The sequence below is a fragment of the Cetorhinus maximus genome, chromosome 18, assembly GCF_964194155.1.
Source record: "Cetorhinus maximus chromosome 18, sCetMax3.hap1.1, whole genome shotgun sequence".
Classification (NCBI taxonomy): Eukaryota; Metazoa; Chordata; class Chondrichthyes; order Lamniformes; family Cetorhinidae; genus Cetorhinus; species Cetorhinus maximus.
In genome coordinates, this window is record NC_135896.1 from 74,178,906 (window position 1) to 74,197,414 (window position 18,509).

The 18,509-nt window shown below is 44.0% G+C and overlaps 1 protein-coding gene across 7 annotated transcripts in view; it reads left to right on the plus strand.

Moving 5' to 3' along the window:
* The window catches only part of mideasb (mitotic deacetylase associated SANT domain protein b), an 82,746-nt gene extending 64,663 nt beyond the window's left edge, over positions 1–18,083 (plus strand). For 6 of the 7 annotated variants that reach the window (XM_078562948.1, XM_078562950.1, XM_078562951.1 and 3 more), the window contains 5 exons: positions 120–208; positions 735–884; positions 2,528–2,719; positions 8,907–9,097; positions 15,676–18,083. In XM_078562948.1, the coding sequence (XP_078419074.1) occupies positions 120–208; positions 735–884; positions 2,528–2,719; positions 8,907–9,097; positions 15,676–15,841 (788 nt within the window). In that variant the 3' untranslated portion in view covers positions 15,842–18,083. The remainder of the gene's footprint in view (positions 1–119; positions 209–734; positions 885–2,527; positions 2,720–8,906; positions 9,098–15,675) is intronic. The other variant, XM_078562954.1, reaches the window with a different exon arrangement.
* Positions 18,084–18,509: the final 426 nt, after the last annotated feature.

Here is an 18,509-nt window from a genome sequence, read left to right on the forward strand (position 1 = left end):
GGAAACGGTCACTCAGAGTGAGAGGATCAACTGTGCAGATGAAATCGTGCCCCAGTGAGCAACCAGAGCCTTTCAAATAAACACAACAACATGTCTGACTCTCCTTTTATCATTAACAGGATCAGATAAATGGACATCTACAGAGAGGAAGATGTTCAACAAAGGGCTGGCAGCACACAAGAAGGATTTCTTTCTTGTTCAGAAACTGGTAAGACCCAATGCGCTGCATGCCAACTGCGGAGGGTATGTGGAGATGCTGCTGGTAAAGTGTACAGAGATGGTTAGGTGGAGATTACCAACATGGTACCAGGAGCTTCAGTTATGTGGAGAGACTGGAGAAGCTGGGATTGTTCTTAGAGAAGTGAAGGTTAAGTTGAGATTTGAAAAGATTTTTCAAAATCATGCAGGGTTTTGCTAAAGTAAATAGTGGCAGGAGTATCAGTAACCAGACAACACAAATTTAATATAATTGACCAAAGAACCAGAGGTGACAGGAGATTTTTTTTTATACAGTGACTTGTGCTCTGGAATGCACTGCCTGAAAGCAAATCGAAGCAGATTCAAAAATATTTTTCAAAAGGGAATACATAGTTGAAATGGAGAAAGTTATAGGGCTTTGGGGAAAGATCAAGGGAGCGGCTCTATTTGGATAGCTCTTTCAAAGAGTTAGAAGACACAATGGCTGTCTTTTCTGTGCTGGGAGACTATATGAAATGCCGCCTTGTATGTTGCAGGTGAAGACAAAGACAGTGGCCCAGTGTGTTGAGTTTTACTACACATACAAGAAACAGGTCAAAATCGGCAGGAATGGAGTGCTGATATTTGGCGATGCTTCTGACAACAATGGCAAGAGTGAGGATGAGCCGGTCGAAATTGACAGAAAGGTAAGACCTGATTACCCCATCGGATGTGTAGGGTTTGGAACTTTGAGGTTGTGAAAGGCACTAAAGGAATACAATTATTTCTTGTCTCGACCACACTGAAAATATTGTGGACAGTTCTGGTCTCCCTGGTATATTTTGGTAGGATAAATAAGGGGGCTATGTGCTCCTTGTAAAATAAGAGTCTAACTGGGGCAGGGGCAGGGCCACTGTGCATTGGCAGTGGAGGGAGTTGATATTTAAGGTGGTGGATTGGGTACCAGTTAAGCAGACTGCTTTGTCCTGGATGGTGTTGAGCTTCTTGTAAGTTGTTGGAGCTGCACTCATCCAGGCAAGTGGGGAGTATTCCATCACGCTCCTGACTTGTGCCTTGTAGATGGACAGGCTTTAGGGAGTCAGGAGGCAAGTTACTCGCCACAGAATTCCCAGCCTCTGACCTGCTCTTAGTGTCACAGTATTTATATGGTTGACCTAGTTAAGTTTATGGTCACTGGTGACCCCTAGAATGTTGGTGAGGGATTTGATGATGGTAATGTCATTACGTGTCAAAGGGAGACAGTTAGACTTTCCCTTGATGGAGATGCTCATAACCTGGCACTTGTGGTGGGATGGATGTTTCCCACCACTAATCAGCCCAGGCCTGAATGTTGTCCATGTCTTGCTGCATGGAGGCATGGGCTACATAGAAACCAGTGAATGGGCTTGACTCTTATGAGCTAGCAGCTAAAGTGAAAATGTATTAAGCCACAGCAGGCGAAAGATTCCAGCCTTTGATCTCAGCTCGCACAGTGAAGCAACAACAGTTACCTTGGGCTAAGATGGGGCATAAATTGTGATTACTACATTTGCCATTAAAGCCGTGCATTTATATAACACCTTTCATGACCTTGGGATATTCCAAAGTGCTTTTCAGCCAATGAAGTACTGTGAAGTTTTGTAATGTAAGAAACCTGGCAGCCAGTTTGCAAACAGGTTTTAATCAGACAAAAACTGACATTGAGCTAAAGAAGCTGACATTAGGACACGTGGTCAAAGTGGTACATGACGTGGTCAGAGTGGTACATTTTATGGAATCTCTCAAAGTAGGAAAGAGATTTAGGGTGAGAATTCTAGAGCTTAGGGTCTAGACAGCTGAAGGCATGGCCACCGGTAGTGGGCCAATGGAAATTGGGGGAGAGGCCAGAATTGGAAGAATGCAGAGATCTCAGAGGGTTGTAGAGCTGGAGGAGGTTATAGAGGTAGGGAGGGACAATGTCATGGAGGGATTTGAACACAAAATTGAGAATTTTAAAATCAAGGCGTGGGGAGATGAGGAGTTACTGGGCACAGGGGTTGATGGGTAAACAGTTGGTGTGAGTTAGGACATGAGCAGCTAGGTTTTGGATGAGCTCAAGTTTATGGAGGTTAAATGAGGGGAGGCTGACCAGGACAGCATTGGAATAGTCGAGTCTGGAGATAACACAGGCATGGATGAGGGTTTCAGCAGCAAATGAGCTGAGGCAAGGATGGAGACTGGCGATATTATGGAGGTTGAAGTAAGTTGATCTTGGGGATGACACAGATGTGAATTCAGAAACTCCAGCTCATCTGCACACAGACTCAGTGCCTCTACAGGCTCCTTAATACTGCACTTTTTTATTTTGCAGGATTCTCTCCCTCGTAGAGCCCGAGTACCTCTCATAACAGAAGTTAAGAAGGAGGAGGTCGAGGAGGAGGATGAGGAAGAGGAGGAGGAGGAGCAGGAGGAGGAGGAGGAGGAGGAGGAGTACAGCCCAGATCACAAGAAACTAATCCTGACCCAGGCTAAGGTTGTGAGGAATGAACAGGACGCAGCGGTTGTAAGTTAACCTGGTTCCTGCGAGTTATGGAGTGTTAGACTAGAGGGCATTTATTAATTCTGCTTTGAGGGAGTTTTGGAGTGTTAGATTAGATGGCATTTATCAGTTGTGGTTAAGCAGTGTTTTATAAAGAAGCCTTTATTTGTATTGCCCTCATGTCAGTTAATGACTGTGATGCCTTGAGGTGATAAAGATAAGGATCATCCTTGGGATTCTGGGGAACTCACAGATCTGTGATGGATATGGTGGTGAGAAGGGAAATTGGTAAAATAGAGACAAAAGATTTGCATACCTTTCGCACCCTCCGATCTCTCAAAGCGCTTTACAGCCAAAGAAGTACTTTTGAAATGTACTCTGTTGCATTGTGGGAAACGTGGCAGACAATTTGTGCACAGCAAGATCCCACAAATAGCAGCAAGATAAATGACCAGATAATCTGCTTTTCTGATGTTGATTTGGGGGATAAGTCAGTTCTCCAGGGAGAACTCCCCAGCTCTTCTTCAAAATGGCACCATGGGATCTTTGATGTCCACCTGAGAGGGCAGACAAGGCTTTGGTTTTACGTCTCATCTGAAAGACAACACCTCTGACAGTGCAGCATTCCCTCAGTACTGGAATGGCTGCCCTGATTATCTGCTCCGATCTGTGGAGGGCCCAGCGACAATCAGGTTGCCCCAAAGTCATCAAACATCAGTACAAGTGCCCCTTCTAAGGCACCACTATCTGGTTAATTGAATAAAATGAGCAATAAAGTCTCAACAAAAGCAAAGGAAATCTTCCCATTTAAATCATAGTGTTCCGAGTCTGAGACACTATATATGTCCTGAGGTATCCACTGGTAATGGGAGATATCAAGTGGATACCACATGTTCCCTCTCCATCACATCACGGACAAGACTGCTGAGGGCAGCCAGAGTGACCTCCAATGCACTCCACCCATCCTGGACCTGTAGGCTATTCCTACCGCCTGGGTTCAGAGATTTACTCTGGATATCAATGACCCAAAACTCGAGACTTCGCCCAAAACAACCGCACTTTGTTATTTGATTTTTGTTACAGATAGTTCAATAGTACTTATACCAGTGAATACTTTAGTTGCTTGGTTTCCCTGAGATACTGACAGGATGGGGTGGTTGATCCGTCCTTGTCCGTTCTCTGTTCAGATAGCTGACCAGGCTATCCTCTTCCTCAAGAAAAACAGAATTACCTGGAAAAACTCAGCAGGTCTGGCAGCATCGGCGGAGAAGAAATCAGTTAACGTTTCGAGCCTTCATGGCCCTTCGGCAGAACTGAAGCATAGTTAGGAGAAGGGAGAAATATAAACTGGTTTAAGGTGGAGTGGGGGGGGAAGAGAGACGTTGAGGGTGTGGTGATTGTGGAGATAAGCAGTGATAGGAGCAGATAATCAAAAGATGTCACAGACAAAAGGGTCAAAGAGGTGTTGAAGGTGGTGATATTTGTCTAAGAAAAGTGCTAATTAAGCATGGAAGACAGGATATTCAAAGTACAGCTCTAGTGGGGGTGGGGTGGACAGACTAACAAGGTTTTAGTTTTAGATTTAAAAATAATGGAAATAGGTGGGGAAAGAAGAATCTATATAAATTATTGAAAAAAAAAGGTGGGGGGGTGGAGAAACGGGGTGGGGATGGGGGGAGGGGGAGTTTAAGATCTAAAGTTGTTGAATTCAATATTCAGCCTGGACGGCTGTAAAGTGCCTAGTCGGAAGATGAGGTGCTGTTCCTCCAGTTTGCGTTGGGCTTCACTGGAACAATGCAGCAAGCCAAGGACAGACATGTGGGCAAGAGAACAGGGTGGAGTGTTAAAATGGCAAGCGACAGGGAGGTTTGGGTCTTTCTTGCGGACAGACCGCAGGTGTTCCGCAAAACGGTCGCCCAGTTTGCGTTTGGTCTCTCCAATGTAGAGGAGACCGCATTGGGAGCAACGAATGCAGTAGACTAAGTTAGGTGAAATGCTGCTTCACTTGAAAGGAGTGTTTGGGCCCTTGGACGGTGAGGAGAGAGGAAGTGAAGGGGCAGGTGTTGCATCTTCTGCGTGGGCATGGGGAGGTGCCATAAGTGGGGGTTGAGGAGTAGGGGGTGATGGAGGAGTGGACCAGGGTGTCCCTGAGGGAACGATCCCTACGGAATGCCGTCAGGGGGGGTGAAGGGAAGATTACTATGCTTCAGTTCTGCCGAAGGGCCAAGAAGGCTCGAAACGTTAACTGATTTCTTCTCCGCCAATGCTGCCAGACCTGCTGAGTTTTTCCAGGTAATTCTGTTTTTGTTTTGGATTTCCAGCATCCGCAGTAGCTTTTTGCTTTTTGTTTCTGTCCTCTTCCTCGTCCAGCTGCAGCAATGGCCTCGAGCTTAACGAACACTCTGCTAAAATAGGCCTCTGCTTCCTGCCCTGTCATGTACACACTTCCTGATTGGCTCCTTTCTCTGATAGCGCTGGTCCATGATTGGCTCATTTTCACCCCCGGTAACCCTCCCTAGAGCAGGAAGGTCCCTCCAGCAAGCCTGGCCAATCTCCTCCTAGATCTGCTTCAGCACCTCCCCCACCTGTCCCCGGTTCCACCAAGCAACCATTGCATAAGGATGATTACAAACTGCCGTATTTCTACTTTTTCAATGATATTCTAAACAAACAGCAATCATCAGTTGCATTACATTAAGACAATACCTTTTTGACCTTACTTTGAGTTTTAAGCAAACAACTTTATGCTATATTTGTAATCAAAAATGTCACAAACTGGGAGAAAAAAAACAATTGTTGCCTGGCCTTTAACGAGTCACCTTGCTAATATTAGCACAAAACCATGAACACAGCATGAAGATTCTCCATTAATTCATTTGCAGAAGTTAGCCTATGTTAGCCTTACAGTTACTATTTAACATTATTTATAAGCTTAGCTTTTCCCTGTATTCATAAAAGGCTTCCACAACGTAATGATCCTTTTATTATATATGAAATGCAGCAGCTGACTACAGACCCACAACCTACTGTTTCAGGCCGGCCCTCAAGAAGATCCTCTGACTTGTCCAAGCCACTCTGCACCGGGGGGTCAAGTTTAACCAAATGTTAAGGAGCAGCCCCTTCAGAGGCTGCAACCTCTCTGATTGAATATATACATGGTCCACTGACTCCTGAAGGCCACACACATCTGGAAGACTCTATGCCAAAAGGCAGTGGATTCTGGGGATCAGTTGGAGTTTTCAAAACTGATGGATACATTTTTGTTGTCTAAGGGTATGGGAGCTGAGGCGGGTAGAGACACAACTCAGTCAGGGTCTAACTGAAGGGAGGAATGGGCTCAAGGGGTTGAATGCCTCCTCCTACTCCTCATATATTTTTACTGGGGCTAAGGTACATTGGTGGAAGAGGAGAAGAGAGAATCTTTTTTTAATTCATTGATGTGGGCATCACTTGCTGGGCCAGCATTTATTGCCCATCCCTAGTTGCCCTTGAGAAGGTGGTGGTGAGCTGCCTTCTTGAACCATTGCAGTCCATGTGGTGTAGGTACACCCACAATGCTGTTAGGGAGGGATTCCAGGATTTTGACCCAGTGACCAGTAAAGAAACAGCAATATGTTTCCAAGTCAGGATGGTGAGTGGCTCATGTACCTGCTGCCCTGGTCCTTCTAGGTGATAGTGGTCATGGGTTTGGAAGGTGCTGCCTAAGGTGAGCTTCTGCAATCCATCTTGTAGATGGTACATACTGCTGCTACTGTGTGTCGGTGGTGGAGGGAGTGAATGTTTGTAGATGTGGTGCCAATCAAGAGGGCTGCTTTGTCCTGGACGCTGTCGAGCTTCTCGAGTGTCGTTGGAGCTGCACTCATCCAGGCAAGTGGGGAGTATTCCATCACACTCCTGACTTGTGCCTTGCAGATGGTGGACAGGCTTTGGGGAGTCAGGAGGTGAGTTACTCACTGCAGGATTCATAACCTCTGACTGGCTCTTGTAGCTACAGTATTTATATGGCTAGTCCAGTTCAGTTTCTGATCAATGGTAACCCCCCAGGATGTTGATAGTGGGGGATTCAGTGACAGTAATGTCATTGAATTTCAAGGGGTGATGGTCAGATTCTCTCTTGGAGATGGTCATTCCCTGACACTTGTGTGGTGTGAATGTTACTTGCCACTTGTCAGCCCAAGCCTGGATATTGTCCAGGTCTTGCTGCATTTGAACATGGACTGCTTCAGTATCTGAGGAGTCATGAACGGTGCTGAACATTGTGCAATCATCAGTGAACATCCCCACTTCTGACCTTATGATGGAGGGAAGGTCATTGATGAAGTAGCTGAAGATGGTTGGGTTGAGGATGCTACCCTGAGGAACTCCTGCAGTGATGCCTTGGAGCTGAGATGACTGATCTCCAGCAGCCATAACCATCTTCCTTTGTGCTAAGTATGACTCCAACCAGCAAAGAGTTTTCCCCCTGATTCCCATTGACTCCAGTTTTGCAATGGGTCCTTGATGCCACACTCAGTCAAATGCAGACATGGTGTCAAGGGCAGTCACTCTCACCTCATCTCTGGAGTTCAGCTCATTTGTCCACGTTCGAACCAAGGCAGTAATGAGATCAGGAGCTGAGTGGCCCTGGTGGAGCCCAAACTGAGCGTCAGTGAGCAGGTTATTGATAAGCAAGTGCCGCTTAATAGCACTGTTGATGACCCCTTCCATTGCTTTACTGATGATGGAGAGCAGACAGATGGAGCGGTAGTTGGCCGGGTTGGATTTGTCCTGCTTTTTGTGTACAGGACATACCTGGGCAATTTTCCACATTTCCGGGTAGATGCCGGTGCTGTAGCTGTACTGGAACAGCTTGGCTAGGGGCGCAGCAAGTTCTGGAGCACAAGTCTTCAGCACTATTGCTGGAATATTGTCAACACCCATAGCCTTTGCAATATCCAGTCCCTTTAGCTGTTTGTTGATATCACATGGAGTGAATTGAATTGGCACTTGTGGCTGAAGGTTGTTGCGAATGCTTCAGCTTTATCTTTTGCACTGATGTGCTGGGCTCCTCCATCAGTGAGGATGGGGGTATTTGTGGAGCCCCCTTCCCCAGTGAGTTGTTTAATTGTCCATCACCATTCACAATTGGGTGTGGCAGGACTGCAGAGCTTAGATCTGATCCATTGGTTGTGGGATTGCTTAGCCCTGCCTATCACTTGCTGCTTATGTTGTTTGGCACATGAGTAGTCCTGTGTTGTAGCTTCACCAGGTTGACATCTCATTTTTAGGTATACCTAGTGCTGCTCCTGGCATGCCCTCCTACACTCTTCATTGAACCAGGGTTGATCCCCTGGCTTGGTGGTAATGGTAGAGTAGGGGATATGCTGGGCCATGAGGTTACAGATTGTGGTTGAGAGTGCAATCTACATTTGGCCTGTCCTAATAGCTCACCTGGCAGTGAGACATGATGTCTAAAATGGAACAGTGTTCCACTGCCAAGCATAAAATCATTTGCAGTATTATTTACAGTTGAATTTATGTGCACTGCATAGCTATTAAATATCCAGCTTGATCTATCTACTCTGTGTATGTCTGCACCTTCTGAATGTCAGATTGGCCATGTTAACCTATCTAACTTCGTTTCATGTTGACCTGGAACTGGTTTTTACAAGGTCTTATGTGCAGTTTTCAACATCAAGATCTACATTAAAGTCTTGCCCCTGAGTTAGGAGGTTGTGGGTTCTGGTTCCAGTCCAGAGACTTGAGCACAAAATCAATGTTGACACTCCAGTACTGAGGAAGTGCTGCATTGTCAGAGGTGTCATGTTTTGGGTGTGCTGTAAACCTGAGACCTCATGTGTCCTCTCGGGTGAAAGCAAAAGGTCTAAGGCACTGTTGGAAAAAGAGCAGGGGAACTGTCCCCAGTGCACTGGCAAATAAACATCCCTTGACCAATTTCACTAAAACAGATTATCTGGTCCTTTTCTCATTCTGGTACCTGTTTATTATACCTTGCTATATGTAAATTCACTGCCGCGTTTCCTACATAGTAATAACTACCTTTCAGAAATGTGCTTTGTTGGTTGTGAAGTGCTTTTATGTAATAGACAAAATTATATTTACTTCCTGAAGTCGTGAAAGGATGGAAGTCCCTTTTCTTTACATATTTTCCAGGAGAGTTACACCATGCTGATTAACCTTACCCTACTCTTTCTCTGTTTTTTGTTTGAAGCATTCCCAAGGTGTTCACCCGCGGAAGAATCATGACCCCACGTACCGATGCAGCTACAAACCGCGACAACCTGCAGTGGGCACGGCAGCGCCCCGCATGCCATCCAGGAGCGAGCAGACACAGTCGGGCACCTCGGCCAAACATGCCAAGCAGAGTCAAGAAAACATCTTCCCTTGCAAGAAGTGTGGAAAGTAAGTGGAGGTTTACGGGTTGAAGGCTGAGGCTTTGGTGGCACACACTTGGCAATCCTCGCTCCCTGAAGGCGGGATATAGTTGTGCTGAGACTGGGTGACATTTGGCGCTTCAACCAAGTGGTCATTCTGCCAACACATGCTGGTGCACTAATCAATTGCATGTTGCATTACAGCTAATTATGACCCTGTCCCCTTTCATTGCTCATATGCACCATTCCAGCAAATGGAAGGTAGGTGGCTCCAAGGGACGAGCTAGCACTGGCAGCAGATTGATGGGCCAAATGGCCTCATCTACTGTAAATTGGATGATTTGCTGAAGCTTTTCTGAGATTAAATTGGCCTTTGGTTATCAACCACGGTTTCCTTTATTGGCCACAGTTGCTAAGGCCAATTGCCATACTCCTGGCACAAGTCTGCCTTAGGCAGAAAGGGAGGGTGATCTAACCTTAACTTTCCCAGCTCAGTTTCAATCTCCTCAGATCCAAATATCATCTCTTGTCTCAGCAATTGCTTATGTTAAAATATTCCAAAGTTATCTTGACTTCCCTCTTCATTCTTCAACTGATGATCCTACCAGTCTGTACTCCCTTCTGACCAATTTGGCAAAGTGTAGAACTGAACTTTCATAAATTTTCACAAGTTCTTTATATTCCCCTTCATTAATCTTCTCTCTTTTATGAATTAAAAAGTCCTATTCTTTATAATTATACTCGTTCCTTTCTGATGCCATTGCGAGAATATCATTGCTGCACCCTTTCTGTGACTCGAATATCTTTCCTGTAGTGTTATGCCTAGAACTGCACCCTTTTGGAGAACTGGCACAGGCAAAATGGACTGAAGCATCTCCTCCTGTGCTTCTTCCCTATCTCTGTAATTTTCTCCACCCCTATAACCCTCCAAGGTCCCTGTGCCCCACCAGTTCTGGACTCTTGCACATCCCCAATTTTAATCACTCCACCATTGGTACTGCCTCGGGTCCTGAGAAACCTAACTCTTTGACCAAACTTTTGGTTCTATATCCTAAAGTCCCCTCATTTGATTCAGTGTGAACTTCTGTTTGGAAACTCTCCTGTGAAGCACCTCAAGGTGTTCTACTGTGTTAAGGGCACCATATAAATGCGTGTTGTTGTATGATACTATTATTCACTTGGTTTTTACAGAGAGCTGCAATGCATTGAAGGACACAGTTTTTAAAAATGTGTTATTTAAAATGCGTTTTGTATAAATCCTAAATATATATACTTGGTACACTGGAAAAATATATCACAGAATATACCACAGCTGTGGTAAACTGAATACTCCAGTTTCCTGACTTGTAGCCACAGTGCCCCCATGTGGTAGACATAGGTTATGACATGTGACAGGAGGAGGCTATTCAGCCCCTCGAGCCAGCTCCGCTGTTCAATTATTAGGTCATGGCTGATTTGTTCTTCAACTCCATTTACCTTTGCTCCATATCCCTTAATACCCATACTCAACAAAAATTGATCAATCTGTCTTGAAAACTTCAGTTGATCCCCAGCATCCATACACTTTTGATTTCCACTTGCCCACCCTGAATTCACTCCTAAATAACCTTGCTTTAATTTTAAGACCGTGCCCCCTCATTCTGGATTTCAGAAGAAACCATTTCTCTGTATCCACTCTATTGAGAACTTTCATCATTTTAAATACCTCAATGAGAACACCATAATATTCTAAGCTCGGGAATACAAGCCAAGTTTATGTAATCTATCCTCATAATTTAACACTTTAAGCCAGGCATCATTTTTCTGAATCTGTGTGCTGCATCCTCTCCAGTGTATCCTTTGAGGTGAAGTATCCAGAACAGGATGCAGGGTCTAACTATAGAGCTTGGTACAGACTCATCAAAGCTGACCGCTTAACAATAAACTTATGAACGTATGAGCAATGATGGACGGGGTAAAGATCCTCTTCCATCCAGCCTGTTGCACACAATTGTGAAACTTTGTGTCTCTCAATATGTAGAGCCCCAACCCAGCCAAAACTAGGTAATCTCCTGAGAAGGGAGAAAAGCCCAGACCAAATTGGGGGAGAAAATAAATCTGAGAAATTCCTCTCTGACCTGTCTTAGACAATTGACCTTTGACCAGGAGATCTCTCTAGCCCCTGCTGATTCCCTGCAGCCACTATCTTTTGTAAAAGGTGATCTCTATTGCTGCTGTATAAAAGGGCCAGCTCTCACCTAAAGCAATTCAGGAAATCAGCATCCACTACACAAGCCCACAGCCTGGACCTGGGAAAAGACCACCTCCTGATGTCTAACCCAGATCTGATTTTACACAACTTTAAAATTGTGACCCTGATCCTCACTAACCTCAGATCACCTGTAGGTATATATTTTTCTAAAGTGTAGGGTCGCAGCCATTTAACCATGTATTGACAATAAGATGCTTTAAAGTGCAAATTAGCCCTGTGCTTCCAAAGCTTCAATATCACCCACCATGTGAGATGACCAAAACTGAGAACATTCCAACTGGGATGCTCAAGGTCTTGTACAAGGATAAAATAACATGCTTTGTCTTATACTCAGTTGTCCTAAGCTAAGAATGCATACCAAAACTGTATTCACTCCATCTGATATTTCATGGCATTGCTCATGAATCATTTCTGCTTTAGAATGTCCAGATCTTTCTCCCCACACCCTCTTTAATGCCTTTCCCTGAAGGATGCATGACCATTGAGCATTGTTGAGATTGTACCCCTATACCTACAACAATATACCTGAAGCAACAATCCTATCACCGATAACTGATACCACTGGTGACCAGTCTCCAAACAGATCCAAATCCATCTATAACTACTTTCTGCCTAAGTGCTGCTAGCCAGTTTCAATCCAGCTCAATACTGATATCAAAGGAAAATAGCAACTGTAACTCTTTTATTAAAGAGTTTTGTTAAAGAAAGGAGGGAGACAGAAAACAGGTAGCTCCATGCCAGTTATCCTAACATCTGTCATGGGGAAAATGCTAGAATCTATTATTAAGGAGGTTCTAGCAGGGCACTTAGAAAAACATGGATTTGGGGAAGGGTATTGCATGATTGACTAATGTATTTGAGTTCTTTGAAAAAGTAACAAGTCACATGGATAAAGGAGACTTTGTAGATGTGGTGTACTTGGGTTTCTAAAAGATGTTTGATAAGGTGCCTTATCAAAGTTTACAACACAAATTAAGAGGTCATGATATAGGGGGTAACATATTTTCATGGATGAAGGATGAGTTAGCTAACAGGAAGCACAGAGTAAGGATAAATGGATAATTTTCAGGTTGGCAAGCTGTAACCAGTGGAGTGCCAAAGGGATCAGTGCTGGGGCCTCAACTATTTACAATCTATATAAATACTTGTGAATGGGAAAAGAAATTGGTGGATGGAGTATAATGTGAGAAAATGTGAACTTGTCCACTTTGGCAGGAAGAATAGGAAAGCAGTAAATTCTTTAAATGGAGAGAGATCGCAAAACTCTGCGGTACAGAGGGACCTGGGTGTCCTGGTACATGAATCACAAAGTTGGCATGTAGGTACAGCAAGTGTTTCGGAAGGCAAATGGAATGTTGCTCTTTATTGCAAGGGGAATGGAATGTAATTTGCACAATTGTATAGGGCCACATCTGGAGTACTGTGCACAGTTTTAGTATCCTTGCCTAAGAAAGGATATAATTGCATTAGAAGCAGTTCAGAGAAGGTTCACTTGATTGATTCCTGGGATGAAGGGGTTATCTTGTGAGGAAAGGTTGTACAGGTTGGGCCTGTATCCATTGGAGTTTAGAAGAATGAGAGGTGATCTTATTGAAACATATAAGATCCTGAGGGGACTTGACAGGGTGGATGCTGAGAGGATGTTTCCCCTTGTGGGGAGCCTAGAAACAGGGGACATAGTATAAAAATAAGGGGTTTCCATTTAAGACTGAGATGAGAAGTTTTTTTCTCTTGAGTCTGTGCAACTCTCCCCCCCACCCAGTGAGCAGTGGAGGCAGGGTCATTGAATATTTTTAAAGCTCAATTAGTTTGACTAATCAATCAAGAATCTAAGGGCATAGGGGTATACAGGAAAGTGGAGTTGAGGCAACAATCAGATCAGCCATGGTCTTATCAATTGAGGGAGCAGGCTTGAGGGACTGAATGGCCCACTCCTGCTCCTACTTTGTATGTTCATATGTATGTACGCTTTGATCTTGTAGAGAAATCTCTCGTGTGGCTCCTTGTAGAAAGCTTTTTGGAAATCTAAGCCTACCAACTTTGTAACTTCAAAAAGTTTCAAAATTTGCTGATGATACCAAACTTGGAGATGTGGCAAACAGTGAGGATGATGAAAATTGTCTGCAACAGGACATAGGCTAGCAGAACGGGCAGACAAGCGGCAAAAGGAATTTAATACAAGAGAGGTGTGAGGTGATGCAGTTTGTGAGAAGGAATTGGAAGAGGCATGTAGACTAAATAGACAGTTCTAAAGAGTGTACAGGAACAGAGGGACCTGGGGGTTTATGTGCACAGATCCTTGAAGGTGACAGGACATATTGAGGGAGTAATTAGCAAAGCATGCAGGATCTTGGGCTTCATAAATAAGAGTATTGAGTACAAAAGCAGGGAAGTTATGCTGAACCTTTATAAAACTCTGGTTAGGACCCAGCTAGATTATTCCTTCTAGTTCTGGTCACCACACTTTAGGAAGAAAGGTGAGAGTTCTTGAGAGGATGCAGAAGAGATTAATCAGAATTGCTCCAGGGATGAGGGATTTTACTTACAAGGTTTCGACTGGAGAGGCTGGAGGAGTTGTTCTTGGAATAAAGGAGATTGAGGGGGAAGATTTGATAAAGGTGTATAAGATTACAGCAGGTTTAAGCAGCAGACAAAGAAAAGCTGTTCCCATTAGCTGATGGTACAAGGACCAGGGAACTTAGATTTAAGGTTTTCAGCAAGAGATGTGGGGGGGAACGGGGTGGGGGTGATGTGAGGAAGAACATTTTTATGCAGCGAGTGGCAATGTCCTGGAATTTGCTACCTATGAGGGTGGCGGAAGTGGCGATGATGAATGATTTCTAAAGGAAATTTGGTGGGCACTTGTGGGAAATAAACATGCAAGGCTACGGGGATTGTGGGAGGTGGAATGGGACTGACTGGATTGGTCTTCAGAACCTGGCATGGACCTGATGTGTCAAATGGCCTCCTGTGCCATCATGACTATGACTCCATAAATATGATTAGATTAGTAAGCCATAGCCTTTTTTTGAAACCATGTTGTGTGTCCCTAATATGTTCCTCTATTGCAATCATAAATTGCGTCCCTAATAATTCCCTCAAACATTGTTCCTATTACTGATGTCAAACTAATGGGCTATACTTAGCTAGGTCCATCTTGTCATCCTTTTTAAAGATGAGGGCTACATTAGCATCCTTCCAGTGTCAAGTACCATCCCAGAGGGCAGTGAGCTCTTAAAAATATTGGTTAGGGGCTTGTACAACATGTGTCCCATTTCCCTGAGGACCTTTGGGGTGGACATCCAGCTCTCTTATCGATTTTCAGATTTTTAATTCTTCTGAAACAAAGAAGCCTGAGTATCAGAACAAAAACAGAATTACCTGGAAAAACTCAGCAGGTCTGGCAGCATCGGCGGAGAAGAATAAAGTTGACGTTTTGAGTCCTCATGACCCTTCAACAGAACTGAGTAAAATTAGGAGAGGGGTGAAATATAAGCTGGTATAAGGTTGTGGGGGGTGGGGGGAAGAGAGAGAGAGAGAGAGAGAGAAGCCTGAGTATCAGCCCAGCTCACAGAGTAACACTGAAAATGCAGCGCTACAGTGTCAAATTCAAGTTAAAATACAGGTGTACGTCAACGTGCCACTGCTTGTATGGAGAAAGATTGTGGGATTCACTCTTCTTTCATCCAGAGAAATTGTTGGCTGTTGTGGATATATGATGTATTTTGTCTTATTAGGTCAGATAAATTGTTTAACCATTGTTAAATTGGAGGAACTCTACCCCTCCTCTGATGCTGGCACTTTAATCCGTCTCCCCCTTAGTTCGACACTGGAATTCTTCTCTCTCCCTCTCCCCCTTTAATTCAAGATAGCATGTCTTTTGTTCCCTCCCCACCCCACCCCACCCTTCACTTCACGCCAGTGCACTTCTTCTATTACCTTGTGTGAATCCCTGATTAAGAATATTCAGAAAGGGCAAGAGCAACAAGGTTTACCTCAGAACACGGTCTTCTCAGACATGAGAAAAAAGGAAAAACAAATTATCGATCATAATAGAAACGCAGGAACAGAAGGCCATTCGGCCCCTCGAGTCTGTCCTGTGGTTGAGTTAGATCATGGCTGATCTATACCCCCCCTCAGTTTACCTGCCTTTGTTCTACCTAACAAAAATCCATTGGTCTGTCTTGAAAATTCCAATTGATCCACTACCTTTTGAGGGTGAGTGTTCCAGATTTTCCTTTTGGAAAAAGTCTGGGGGATTCCTGGCTGACTCTAAAGGGAGCCCCAAAGAAATGATGCAACTTGGTCAGGAGCACTATCTGAGTCTGACCTCCGACCTGATCTTTCCATTCCAGGGTTTTCTCCAAAGTGAAGAGTCGGAGTGCGCACATGAAGAGTCACAGTGTCCAAGAAAAGAAGCAACGGGAGGCGGAACTAAAGAGCCGTATTACAGCAGAGGAAGAGCAAGCTGAAGAGCATGAGAAGTACGATGACTATTCCTATTGCTACCAGGACGTGTAGAGTAGGTGAAGAGATCAGGCTTCCCTCGACAATCTGCCGCCTTGACTGGACTCAGCTATGAATGTCAACATGGACGGTGCTGGACAAAACTCCTCTGGGAAGCACTGACAGCGTTTCTGTCTCATCATCTCTTCCCCACCCTCAGCCCCTCAAACGGATAAGTGGGGAGTGTAGAGGGTTTTTGGGTGGTTTCTCTTCCCAGGCTGATTGCACAATGGGTGGTGGACTAAAGCAGCAGCGATACTAACAAACGGAGGTTACACGTTGGAAAATCGCATGCACTTTTTTTTCCTCTATTTTGTTGACTCACCTTTTTTATTTACAGTTGCACAACAGATTTCCTGCACAGATTCAAAGATTGCTCGGGAACAAAGTGTTGCACATTCATTGTGTTGATAGGCAAATCTTATTGTTGCTCAGCAGAAACAGGCTTTAAACATATATTCAACTTAAAGGATTGTACCTTTACATCACACTAGACAGAATTCCATTGCATGACTTTGGGCTACAGTATTAAAATTGGACACGATGAACTGTTTGTCAGTTTAATACAACCTCATTTACACAGTTGGGCTGTTTGAGTTGGGTACGTCATGTGAAATCATGTTCTGACACATTGACCTGGGTTCTGGTGTTTTGAGAGCTGCCTTGCTCATCACTAAGCTATCTCCGATTATCTATCCCGTTGTTTATATGCGCTCGTCAGTGTTTATGAAACACACTGGAACTCTCCCGATTGTGGATGTATTTTGTTTGCAACACTTTTGACTCATAGAATATGGTTATATTATATTATATGGACTCAAATCATTCAGCTCCAATAGTGCCCAGGCACAGGACAGTCCAAATCAACACCGCTGTCCTCTCTAACTGTGAAGTGTCACCCTAGGAATGCAGAGTGTGGCAGTGTGCGAGACATCAGTTTGCCATATGAGATAAAATGCTGGGGCCCTGAATCTTGTTACGTCCTTTCCCCTCCAAACACTTTTTGTAAAGTTTGCAGAGGAAGTGTCCTGGACTTGTAACTTCATCCAGGAAATTTCTCAGAGCTATTTGCTCAGGGCCTGCCTGCCTGCCATTCTGAAGACTTGCCATGAGACAGCTCCACAGATGTCATCAACCATGTGGCTGCCTTGCCCTGGCCTGTACCATGCCATTGTCAGAGAATCTTACAGCACAGGATGGTGGGCATTCTGTCTATTGTGCCTGTGCCCATTGCAGTTGCTGCAAGTTGGAAATCTTTAGGCTGGCCCTATCCCTGTCAAAAGCCACAGCAGATACTTAATTTACCATGCCACCACCTCTTTTAAATCACATTTCCTGAATTTATTTGAAGTGAATTACAATAAATTACAGCAGCGACTGTGCTCCGGTACCATTGTCAGTTCTGGTTGGGCGTGTTCCTGGCGAATTCATCGCATGTCAAATATCCCCTCCACCCATATTTTTATAACTATAAATAAAAGTGCTCAAAAAAATGGGGAAATCATCCTCTCTTTTTTTTTTTAGTGCCCCTAAGAGTTTTCTCCCAGAGTTATGGCAGCAGCACCTAAGAGATTAATTTCTGGAGAGTTCAGGACAATCCTGAAAGGCCTTGGTCCATGCGTTGTATGAGAGACTGACACTAGCACGAGTGTACAATTTTTGTTATTTAATATTAAAAAAAATTATATAGGATCACTTTTGAGATTCCTGGGTGTTCAGCCCCGAAACTGGGAAACTGTGATCCTCTTAACCTTACAACTTCTTCAACTTAAAGCTGCTTTTGCTTATTCTGCCACTGTATATACAGCACAAGGAGTGAGTAAATATCTAATCCAGAGCTACAGCTAAGGTTGTTGGCACTGAATTTAGCAGCCTGTTTTACCATGGGCCTTGTAAATATATTAAAAGATTACATTATTTATTCTTACTATGCTTATTTGATTTCTGTATAAACTTCATAAGATTTATAATGTGATTGATTTTAGTAAGGCTGGCCTGTACAATGTTTCCTGTGAATGGTTTTGTACATTTTTTTGTTTCTTTTCAACAACCCCTCTACCCCTGCCCTTTTAAAGCTAGTTTAAGCCAGGCAGCAGTGGGTCGGGACCGCTCACCACCGACTGAACACATCAGTCTTTCCACAATGTAATATTTGTATTTTATTTTATATCAATGATTCAAAGCTTTGTTTTACAGAAGAAAGAAATTGTAAATATACCATTATTAAATGTAACTGCAGTTGGATTTTTTTTAAAAAGTTGTTTTCTATTCGAATCAAGAAAAGTAAAGAAGTTATATAGTTGTTGGCGACCTCAGAATGTCCCAAGCTGCTTTATCGCCAACTTGTGCACAGCAAGATCCACAACAACAATGCGGTGATGACCAGACAATCTGTTTTGGTGATGATTGAAGGATAAATATTGGCCAGGACACTCCCCGCTCTTCTTCAAATAATTTGATCTTTTATATCCTCCTGAGAAAGAAGATGGGGCCTCTGTTTAATACCTCACCCAAAAATCAGCACCTCTGACAGTGCAGCGCACTCTCACTACTATACTGGGAGCTTTAGCCTAAAATATGCACTCAAGGCCTGGATTGGGACTAAACACGCAACTTTCTGACTCAAGTGACAATCCTACCCACTGAGCCACAGTTGGCAGCTGCGAGAAAGAGGAGAGCAACT